We start from the raw sequence: 12,099 nt of genomic DNA, 5'->3' as shown, positions 1-12,099 counted from the left end.
TTTTGGTATGTTTTGTTTTTGCTCTTTGGTGTTTTTTTGCTTGTTTTTAAGGTAGACAGATGAGGCAAATTGAAGAGTAGGTAGGAGGGTAGGAGCTTTCAAAATTATCAGACCCTTCCTGCCTCCATCTTTTTAAACAACTCAAAGCTCATTTTAGTGCAATGACATTATTGTTTAAATCTAGCTGAAGAACAACTGCCTGTGTTTTCTTCACAGTCAGTACTGGGGAAAAAAACATAATGCCAGGATCTTGTAAGATAGACATATGGTACACATACATGATAGGATTAGTGATTTCAAATAACATTTCCCTCAAATGAAAACAGTCTCAGTGTGCAAAATTTGAAAAATTCCAAGAAGTTTAAAGAAAAATAATACCCAGGGCACCTAGGTGGCTCAGTCAGTTAAGTGTCTCGATTTTGGCTCAGGTGGTGATCCCATGTGAGATTGAGTCCTAAGAAAGAGACTGCGCTGACATCCTGAAGCCTGCTTGGGATTCTCTCTCTGTCCTTCCCCCTGTGTGCTCGCTCTCTCGCTCTCTCTCTCTCTCTCAAAAAAAAAATAAATAAATAAAATAATCATTTAAAAAGAAAAACAATACCCATAACCCCATAAATCAGAGATTACCTTTATTAACAACCTGACAGAGTTCTTTTTTTTTTCTAGGCATTGTGAAACAAAATTGGGAAACTCTATATACACAATTTTAAATTGTGTTTCTTCATTTTACATATTATTAGCATCTTTGTGTTTTGAAAACATGTTTTCTAATGTTCCCACAGTAATTCATCATATAGCTATATGATACTCTTTTTTTTTAAGTTTATTTATTTATTTTGAGGGGGGGAATAGAGAGAGACTCCCAAGAAAGCCTGTTAGTGGAGAGCCCAATGAGGGGCTCAAACTCATGTGAGATCATGACCTGAGCTGAAATCAAGAGTCGGAGGCTTAAGTGACTGAGCCACTCAGGTGCCCCTAAATTGTGTATTTTCTTTAAAAGCTTCTGGGTATTATAGAATACTCACAAAGCCCTCCTTCCTTATGTTTTGAGTATTTTATGATTTCCTTTGATTTCATACCAATCTTTTATCCTACTAGAATACTTTTTTCAGATAGCTGCCCAATTGTCCTAACACCATTTATTAATTCATCTTTCTTACTGCATCCATCTTCTTAACTTTAAAAACTAAAGTTAACATGTTACACATATGTGAATGCATGGTGACTAGTAACTTCTAGTGTTACCAACCTCTATGGAAACACTTAATAAAATGGCTACTAGTTTATCTCATAAGTGACTGAAGTATACTTTAATACATGGTGGATTTACTTATAAAAAAACAGCAGCCCCTTTTCCAAGGCCGCTGGAAGCATGTCTACTCACTCTGAACTCTTACTCTCATAGTCTTTGGTACATATCTTATTAGCACCTTATTTTGAGCTCTTCTGTTTATGAATGGCCTGTACCATACAATTTAGAATTTTATCCTAGTTGTATGCTATGCACTGTAAGACTATCCTGCTGATGAACCATTTCATATATGTGTATCTGTCTCCCCAACCAGCAGATACTATTCTGTGGATACTAATGATGTCTTACATTATTTTATATCTACTTTTGAGCACTAAATACAGAGTTAGGTACAAAGAAGATGGGGATTAATTCAAACTATATAGACGAAACATATTGACCATCTCATCTTATTTCTTGGTTTTGTGCATGTGTTTTTTTTCTTCTTCTCATTTTAGAGTTTTCTAGGCTATCACTATAAAATGTTGGACACTAATTCTTTGCCTTTACCTGTGCACAACGACAAAGGCTTCGGGGGTCCAGGAAAGAAAAGATGTATAAAGATAACACCCTTGGAAGCTTGGTAGTAAAATCCAGAGCTTCTGCTGGAATTTTTTCCTGAAGCTTTCGACAGCAGAACTTTTGCTGTGCCAGGGAGCAACGTTCTAACAGGCCTGTCAAGATTCTTCTCCGTTGAGAGTCTGTCCATTTGTCAAACTGGAAAAAAGAAAGAAAAAACCCTCCAGGTTCAGTCTGATACCAGAGATTCATTAGAGGAAGAGAGAAGAATAGCAGAGAAAGTAAGTTTCATATTTTATTACTAATGAATAGCATGTACTTCTTCCCCTAATTAGTAAATTGATGTTTTGCCACTTACCTGTCCTTTCTCACATTTATACATGCAAGCATGTACAAGACCTGAGTGCATACACAGAAGCGCACTCGACCTCAGAACTTGCCGTTATATAAGATCAGTAAGTTGGGAGCTGGCCATATTTGTAAACTGAGAAAATATATACTTAAAGATACAATTTCAAGAGAAGGCACCTGGGCAGCCCCTTTCCCACCAGAGTTTCTATATTAGCTCATTAGTGCCAAACTCCAGGATCAGAAACAAAGCTTTGCACTCACAATTGGAGATAAGGTAAAATATGCAAATATCCCTGAGAAGGGGAGTATATTGGGTTAAAGCCCCAGTAATGTGTAAATGATTGACTGGAGAGAAAATGTCAATAAGAGGACCTGGAAAAAAGACTGCCAGAGACAGGAAGTAGATGCCAGAGTAATCTGGAGGCATGCCAAACAAAAGCTTTGGTTACTTCATAATTTTCCCCAGAGATAACCCTTAATCAGTTCCAAGATCAATGACTGATGAAAGGTAAGAATTTGAGGGCTGGCCAAAACCCAGAGAAAGGCTCTTATGGGAACATCTACCAATTGAATGAGTCAGTTTACCAGAGTCTAAATCTGTCTTTTTTTTCCTTAGCCCATTAGAGAAGAGAAATAGGAAAGTTTGGGGCTACCTGTATTCTGTATACTATTGCATTTCATGTCTAGGTATTTATTAGAGTCATCATAAAGTAATGAGAATTTTATAAGGAACTTTAGTTGTAATCATAAAATAACACTACCTAAAAAGGCATATAAAGCATGACAAATCAACTTCATTATAGTCATATGTATTCATATTTAATTGGCAAGAATACTTATTTTTTTAAAGTTAAAAAAATGCTTATTTATTTTGAGAGAGAATGCAAGCAGGTGAAGGGCAGAGAAAGAGGGAGAGAGAGAATCCCAAGCAGACTCCACACCAGCAGCACAAAGCCCGATGTGGGGCTTGATCTCATGAACCATGCAATCACAACCTGGACTGAAATCAAGAGTTGAAAGCTTACCCAACTGAGCCACCCAGGCACCCTGGCAAGAATACTTCTTAATCAAAAACTATTCACTATTATAGATCTATTTAATGACCCAGGAATCTCAGTTTGCAGACTATAATTCAAGGACGGGAGGGTGAATGTAATAAGCAAGATAGAGTCACTCCTGTCAGTGACATAAGCAGCGAAGGGTGTTGCAGCTAAGACCAGATTTCACCCAAACCGGCACAGACTGGAAGTACTAAGAACTGATAAGAACCTGGAAGAACCAAGAGCTGATAATCACTAGAACCAGAAGAGGCCTGCAAAGGCCCAAGACTGATTAAACTTCCAAAAAAAATTTTTTTTAATGTTTATTTATTTTTGAGAGATATACAAAGCACAAGGAGGGCAGGGGCAGAGATAGAGGGAGACACAGAATCTGAAGCAGCTGAGCTGTCAGCGCAGAGCCTGACACAGGGCTCAAATTCACAAACTGTGAGATCATGACCTGAGCTGAAGTCACACATTTAACCAACTGAGCCACCCACGCGCCCCAATTAAACTCCTTTCAAAAGGGGGGATTTCTACGGCAAACTGTCAGACTCTCCAGGCACTAACCCTTCAACTTCTGACCATATTTGAAAGGCAAATGCTGCCAAAGGCCCCTACTGATTGATCTTGAACATAACAGAGATTCCCACTTTTTGAACATAATAAGCAGTGTGAGCTGAGAGATGACCTAGACCGGACCGCGGCCTCACCCTAACTGTGCACTTAGGGACTGACTGACTTCACATTTGGTTCATTAATTTCTTGCCCCCTGTTGTATCTTCTTTGTTGGGTGACTTTGTATTATGCTTTGTTTTGTGTGACATGTATGAAGCCAAGTTAAATGGGTAGTGAATTGTCATTGAGTTTGGAATCCTGACATTGTCAAGACACAACTCCTGTAGGGGCCTTTATGGGAAGAAAAGCCCAAAACCTCAACTTACAAATAAATGAATAAAAATCTATTCGTGTGTGAGTGTTCCCTGATTTCTCCTATCCCTATTTCTGCACAATCCATATTTCCAACTCTCACGATACAGGACTTCTTTCCTTTTGGGATGGATTATTACATTGAAGAGAGAGAAGCCAGACCAGAATGACTGGGGCCAGGGGAAGGACCATGCCTGAGAAGCCGCATTGATCTATAAAATAAAGAACCAAAGGGGAAGTGTGAGGAGAAAGAAAAGCAGTAAGGTTTTGGCTTGTTGGGGGTTTGGGGGTTCAGACAGTCATTCATTGCCTTAGATAGCAATTAGAGAACGAGAGAGCTGAGGAATGAAGGAAGGTGTTAACTAGAAAACCACAGTACCAAAATGGAGTCACCTATGTTAAGGGCCCCACTTCAGCAAACCAAGATTTAATACCTAACCTAATTGCATATCATAAATTCCCCAGGAATATAACTTTAACCAGTCAACATGGAATTTCCCGGTTAGTACTAGGCAATTTACTGACGGATCCCTTCCATTCCACTTAGGAAGAAAACCTTGCCTAAAACAATGCATTCTTTGCTAGTAATTTTGTTTTTAGGCTCCCTCTCTACCTTTAAAAACCTTTCCTTTTCTACGGCTTGATGGAGCTCCTATCTGCTACATAGGATGCTGCCTGATTCACAAATTATTCAATAAAGCCAATTTGATCTTTTAAATTACTCGGCTGAATTTCTGTTGTTTAACAAAAGGAGACCTGAGAAGTACTGCTATGAGTTTTAAACTGGTTCTGCTGTGATTTTCCTTTGAGACACAAAGTGAGAATTGGAATTCATTTTTAAAATGACTTATAGGCAGTGCTCTGTGGTTCTGTAGAAACTGAGCCACATGGGGACCCAGGATGATTATGGTTACAAAAAAATTTTTCATGAGATATTATTATCACTGCACAAAATCAGAAATAATCAAAAATGCCTAATAGAGGATGGCATTACAGATTGATGATGGGTTTGGTAATGAGACTATTGGAAGTCTTACTTCCAGTATTCTATTATTTCCAATACTCTTTGGAAATAAATCACTAAATTCCAGCTCCAACACTAACAACCTCTCAATTTCCTCATTTATACATTAGGAATAATTATATCTAAATGGTAGGGTTGTTGTGAGGATTAAATAATCTATGTATAAAATTCTTAATAGGATTTATGACTCATTATACATGGCAGCTTATTATAAAATATCAAAGTGATGTTAAAAATAATGAGTATGTGGGTTAAATCAGTGTAAAAAGAATATATATGCAAACAATTAAATTAAAAAGCATAAAATTATGTCTGTGCATTGGCAAGGATGGGAATTACATTTAGAATGACGGAGGTTAGCTCATCTACTTTCATTGCTGCCCACAAAAAGAGAATGAGCTCAGCTTGAATAACAGTGATTTAAAATGAATGTAAAAGAACACCAGGATTATAAAGTGCTGAAGAAATCTATAAAAGAAAACACTAAAACATTTTCCTCTGGAGATTAAAAAGATAATTACATTGGTTTCTCATTTATTTCCCTGATTATAATGGTCAAAGGTAATTTATATCTGGCGTTGATAGGTGTTTTTTTGCCTCGAGGGATTTTCCTTTCTAATTGTGTTTGTTTAGGCTAATACAAAATGAATTTGCATTCCTTGAACTCCTACCAATTGAAGGTGGGTTGATGACTCAGAAGAACGCTTCACAGTTGGGGGAAATCCCTTTGGAATTTAAAAGGTGCTAGGAATAATCCAAAAAGTAAATAATCCACGGAAGAGTTAATTGTCCAGGAATTCGATAATCTCCTTTCAAGTAAAAATACCCATAACATTGTAGCCAGGGATCCAATATGTGAAATTTGGGGAGTAGCTAGGACCATTCTTCCATCCTGTATCACACAGATGGTACCTCCCTTCACAGTTAGTTCCTTTGTTTACATTATATTACATTAAATCAATTATGTTACGTTATGTTCTATCACAATTATATTTTATAATTATTTTAATGCCTTTTTACAGGGCTTTCTGGACTTAACAGAATTGTGAAAATCCTATGTTTGGAGTAGTTGTTCCAAGGATCCTTAATGCAGTTGCAGGACATCAGGACAGTTGCTACAGCCATCAGTTTCCACTCACCTCACACAGACTGGCAAAGAAAAGTTTACTGTGAGTGGGGGGACAAAATGAAGAAGGTTTGTTATTTTTTGCTTATTGGTTATTTATCCCAATCTGGTTGAGTTTCTGAGTCCTGTTACCAAAAACTGACTTTCACAATTAAGGTATGGATACGTTATTATTCAAGAGTTTCATGGGGTGCCTGGGTGGCTCAGTTGGTTAAGTATCCAACTCTTGATCTCAGCCTAGGTCATGATCTCACAGTTTATGAGATTAAGCCCCATGTTGGGCTCTGTGTGGACAGGGCAAAACCTGCTTGGGATTCTTTCTCTCCCTCTCTCTCTCTCTCTGCCTGTCCCCCGCTTGTGCACCCACCCTCTCTCTCTCAAAATAAATAAACTTTTAAAAAGTTTCAAACAGGTACATATACAATTAAACATGAAAATCCTCTGTAACTGCTCCTCCCCATCTAATCGCATTCCATTCCCCAGAAATAACCACCATGCAATTCCACTTTAAGTTTATTTATATTTGAGAGAGAGAGAGAGCGCGCACGCATAAGTGAGCATAGCAGGGGAGGGGCAGAGAGAGAGAGAGGGAGACATAGAATCCAAAGCAGTCTCCAGGTTCTGAGCTGTCAGTGCAGAGCTGATGTGGGGCTGGAACCCATGAATCATGAGATCATGACCTCAGCTGAAATTGGACACTTAACCAACTGAGCCACCCAGGTACCCATCGCTGTGCATTTCTATGCATTTGCATACACTTATAGCTATCAATAAGGAAACACTTAAGTAAATTAGAGTATACCTATCCTGTGGGATACTGCTAAGCAGTTTAAAAAACAAACAGGGGGCACCTGGATGGCTCAGTTGGTTGAGCATCCAACTCTTGATTTTGGCTCAGTTCATGATCCTGGGATTGTGGGATCAAGCCCCTCATTGGGCTCTGTGCTGAGCATGGAATCTGCTTGAAAATCTCTCTCTCTCTCTCTCTCTCTCTCTCTCTCTCTCTCTCTCTCTCTCTCCCCCCCCCCCCCATCCTTGGTCCCTCTCCCCTGTTCAGTCTTTCTCTCTCAAATAATATTTTAAAAAATAATAAAATAAAATAACAAACAAGATATAGCCATAAATGACCTGATATTAATGAACCTGGAGCATATTGTTTTCTCATTCATTCATAGTATTTTCATTTTCTCATTTATCCATTCATTATAGCTATACCATGATCTACATACTCAATTTACTACCAATACCATTTAGGTTGTTTCCAATACGAAAGAAAGAAAGAAAGACCAGAAAAACCCAAAAACAAACCAACTGCAATATTCCAAAACATGCCTTTTCATGCCCTGTGTGAATATTTCTCTAGTACAGAAACACAGAAGTGGAATTACAGGTTCAGAGGACATTTGCCTTTAAAACTTTAATTGATCCTGTCAAATTGTCTTTTAAAAGTCTTTACCATTTTACAGTCCCTCCAATTGCGTTTAAGCATATCCTCCTACTCTCCAATAAATCCTTACTTATATCAAATATTATCTATCTCCTTAATTTTTGTCACATAGGCAAAGGGAGGGACTGGGAATCTCATTGTTTTAATTTGTATTTCTCTAATTTCAGTTTTTTGGCCATTTGTATATTTTTGTATATTTCTCATTCTTCTATTAGCTCATTATTCCATAGGAATATCTGTATTTTTCTTATTGATTTGTAGAAATGCTTTACAATCCTAGATATTAATCTTTACCTATCATGCAATTTACAAAATATTTTCTCCTGTTTCTCTTTTGAATTTCAGCTCTGATTACGGTTGTTGCCAGCAAATTAAAAGTGATGCCATATACTTTTTTCAAATTCTTTTTTTTTTTTTAATTTTTTTTTTCAACGTTTTTATTTATTTTGGGGACAGAGAGAGACAGAGCATGAACGGGGGAGGGGCAGAGAGAGAGGGAGACACAGAATCGGAAACAGGCTCCAGGCTCTGAGCCATCAGCCCAGAGCCCGACGCGGGGCTCGAACTCACGGAGCGCGAGATCGTGACCTGGCTGAAGTCGGACGCTTAACCGACTGCGCCACCCAGGCGCCCCTCAAATTCTTTATAACACATTCTTTTTGTTTGTTTGTTTGTTTAGATTTTATTTTTAAGTAATCTTCACACCCAACATGGGGCTTGAATTTACAACCCTGAGATCAAGAGTCACATGTTCTACTGACTGAGTCAGCCAGGCTTCCCCCTATTATTTCTGTTAACAATGCAGAAGCCGAGAAAAAGTTTGAGATGCTTTCTTTTCAACCAAAATAGTTCTGTGTTTGTTTTGGAGAGTTGTTTTTCTTGGGAGGCAATTGCCTTTTCTAACAAGGATTGAAGGACAGAGAAGATTTAAGACATAAAGGATTAAGTAGTAGCAGGGAGCAAGTAAAGTAGAAGAGGTTTGCAGTTTCTCTTAATTATTTTGTTTGTTACTATACAGAATATCAGATAAGACTATGCACTTATGTATGAACAAAAATGACATTCTATGGCCAAATATATTTTGGACTACTATTGGATAGGTTTTATATTATGTCTTACTTCACAATGACCAGATTATTTTAAATTTTTCTAATGTTTATTTATTTATTTTTGACGGGGGGCGGGGGGGGAGAGAGAAGGAGGAAGGGAGGGAAGAGAGTGAGAGAAAGAACATGCACAAGCGGGGGAGGGGCAGAGAGAAAGGGAGACACAGAATCTGAAGCAGCCCTCCAGGCTCCAAGCTGTCAGCAAAGAGCCTGATGCGTGGCTCAAATGCATGAACCATATGACCATGACTTGTGCTGGAGTTGGACGCTTAACCAACTGAGCCACCTAGGCACCCCAGTCCAGATTATTTTAAAAAATGACTTTACTTCTAATACTAGATTGCGTTTTAAAACCAATATTTGATCCCTATAATGAAAAGCCCAAGTAATGCTAAGTATTACTTAGTGTGGAATCCAACTCAGGGCTCAATCCCACAACCCTGGGATTATGACCTGAGCTGAAATCAAGAGTCAGACGCTCAACCGACTGACCTGCCCAGGCACCGTGGCACTGCATTTCTTATGTTATCAGTCTCATGGTTTTCCTGAAACATAAACAAAAAAAATCTAAAAACTAAAATGGAGATAGAAAATTAATAGGGCAAATTGGAAATAATCCCCTCAAACTCAATTCATGTGGCTTCTGTGGAGGTATATAGACTACCACATGACATAGTAAATTCAGGGTATAAGTTTGATGTTGGACAAAAGAGAAAAACCAGTAATTATCACTTATTCATTTAGAAAGTATTTATTAAATGTCTGGGCGTGTCAAGAAATATACAAAGAGCAAGATATAGAACTATGCCTTCCCTATATAAACTAGTCTATTGGAGAAGAGAGATAATTAGTGATCTTTGCAAATACATTTCTATCAGCTATGGTAAAAGAAAAGAATAAACAAAATATTTTTAAAGGTTTAAAGACCTTGAATTTTATACAGGGTGATATTAAAAATACTTAACAACTGGCAATCCCACCAACCATTCAAAAGCTGGTCACACCAAACACTGGCTGAACTGGCCTTGGTTATATTAATTCAGGGATTTCCACTGGAATGATAGTGTAAAAACAGTTATTCTAAGTAAGTCTTTTTTTAAGTTGTTGGTGACAAGTATGAAGTTAGTTTTAAAATGTAAATAGGATATGAGAAAAACTCTGCTAGGTTTAAAATTTTGGTGTTTTTCACTTCTTAATTTTTAGCATATTTATAAAATTTTATTATTTTGAATAGGTAATACATTCATATGATTAAAAATATCAAAAGGTACAAAAGGCTATTCAGCTAAAGGAGTCCCTTCCACCTTGTCCCAGACTCATCTTTCTCCCTAGGGGAAACCAATGTTGCCTCTTTTCTTGTGTATCCTTCCAGATATACTATGTATATAAGTTTTAAAAATGTACTTAGGCTAATAAATATCCTAGACAGGAGCTTGTAGACCAACACAAAAAAGAATTGGTGACCAACTAAAACAAATAAGAACATTAAGATATAGTATTTATGTTAGTCTTAGTGCAATGGACTGAATGTTTGTAGCTCTCCGAAATTCATAGGTTGAAACCTAACCTACAAGGTGATGGTACTAGGAGGTGGGGCCTATGGGAGGTGATTAGATCATGAGGATAAAGCCTTCATGAATGAGATTAGTGTCCTTAAAAAGGAGACCCCAGAGAGTTCTCTCCCCACTCCTGCCATGTGACACTACAGTGAAAAGAAGGCCATCTATGAATCAAAAAGTGGGATCTTCCCAGACTGAATCTGCCCATGCCTTGATCTTGGACTTCCCAGCCTCTAGAACTATGAGAAATAAGCTTCTGCTGTTTATATGCTACCCAATCTATGTAATTTGTTATAGCAGCCCGAACTTTCCTAAGAACTTTAGGCTGTTATAGCAGACTAAAACTTTCCATTTTCCTTAGGAAAATGAGTTTCAGTAACTCATAGGAAAGGGCATCCTGTCCAGTTACATTCTAGTCAGAGATGCTCTCTTAAGGAAAAAGTGTTAGCGGTATGCTTAAAAATGGGGTAGGGGCGCCTGGGTGGCGCTGTCGGTTAAGCGTCCGACTTCAGCCAGGTCACGATCTCGCGGTCCGTGAGTTCGAGCCCCGCGTCGGGCTCTGGGCTGATGGCTCAGAGCCTGGAGCCTGTTTCCCATTCTGTGTCTCCCTCTCTCTCTGGCCCTCCCCCGTTCATGCTCTGTCTCTCTCTCTGTCCCAAAAATAAATAAACGTTGAAAAAAAAAAAATGGGGTATTTCAAGTATATTACATATAACAAGAGTTAGAGAAATCTAAGGATAGTTTTTTTTTTTTTAACATTTATTTATTTTTGAGACAGAGAGAGAGAAAGCATGAACAGGGGAGGGTCAGGGAGACACAGAATTTGAAACAGGCTCCAGGCTCTGAGCTGTCAGCACAGAGCCCGACGCGGGGCTTGAACCCACGGACCATGAGATCATGACCTGAGCTGAAGTCGGACGCTTAACCGACTAAGCCACCCAGGCGCCCCGGATAGTTTTTTTTTTTTTTTTAAGTAATCCTAATCTATTTTCCAAACTGAGATATAATTCACATGCCATAAAATTTGGCATTTTAAGTTTACAAGTCAGTGGCTTTTAGTGTATTCAGAAGGTTGTGTAGTCAACACTACTATCTATTTCCAGAACACTTTTTTTTTTTTTTTTGAGCAGCAGGCAAAAGTTTAACAGAGTATAAGATTAGAAAAGAAGAATAGTAGAAAAGCTCTCCTTATAGAGAGGGGATATTTGAAAGTGAATGCCCCTCTTTTCTTCTTAATGTGTATTTATTAATTTTGAGAGAGAGAGAAAGAGTGAGCACATGCAGAGGAGGGGCAGAGAGAGAGGGAAAGAGAGGATCCTCAGCAGGCTCTGCTATCAGTGGCAGAGTCCCATGTGGGGCTCAATCTCACAAACCCATGAGATCACCACTTGAGTTGAAATCAAGAGTTGGATGCCCAACCAACTGAGCCACCCAGGCGCCCCCAGAACATCTTCATTATCTCCCCAAAGAAAGCCTGTACCCATTAAAGTCATTCCCCCTGCTCTTGGAAACCACTAATCTATTTTGTGTCTCTATGGATTTGCCTATTCTGGACATTTCACATAAATGGGATCATACACTATGCAGCCTCTATGTCTGGTTTTTTTCACTTAGCATATTATTATTTTTAAAAAATTTTTTCAATGTTTATTTATTTTTGAGGGGGGAGGTGGGGCAGAGACAGAGAGGAAGACACAGAATCCAAA

The 12,099-nt window shown here is 38.4% G+C and overlaps 1 protein-coding gene across 1 annotated transcript in view; it reads right to left on the bottom strand.

Moving 5' to 3' along the window:
* Positions 1-12,099, bottom strand: part of FBXO16 (F-box protein 16) — a 50,249-nt gene that overhangs the window by 28,020 nt on the left and 10,130 nt on the right. The window contains exon 3 of the mRNA XM_047090580.1: positions 1,802-2,008. Coding sequence (XP_046946536.1) covers positions 1,802-2,008 — 207 coding nt within the window. The remainder of the gene's footprint in view (positions 1-1,801; positions 2,009-12,099) is intronic.

Source organism: Lynx rufus, unplaced genomic scaffold, assembly GCF_022079265.1.
Source record: "Lynx rufus isolate CCGP_SWC_20201006 ecotype Redwood Valley unplaced genomic scaffold, mLynRuf1.p SCAF_3, whole genome shotgun sequence".
Taxonomy (NCBI): domain Eukaryota; kingdom Metazoa; phylum Chordata; class Mammalia; order Carnivora; family Felidae; genus Lynx; species Lynx rufus.
Note: the sequence above shows the minus strand (reverse complement) of the source record. Positions and strands in the feature narration are given on the sequence as shown.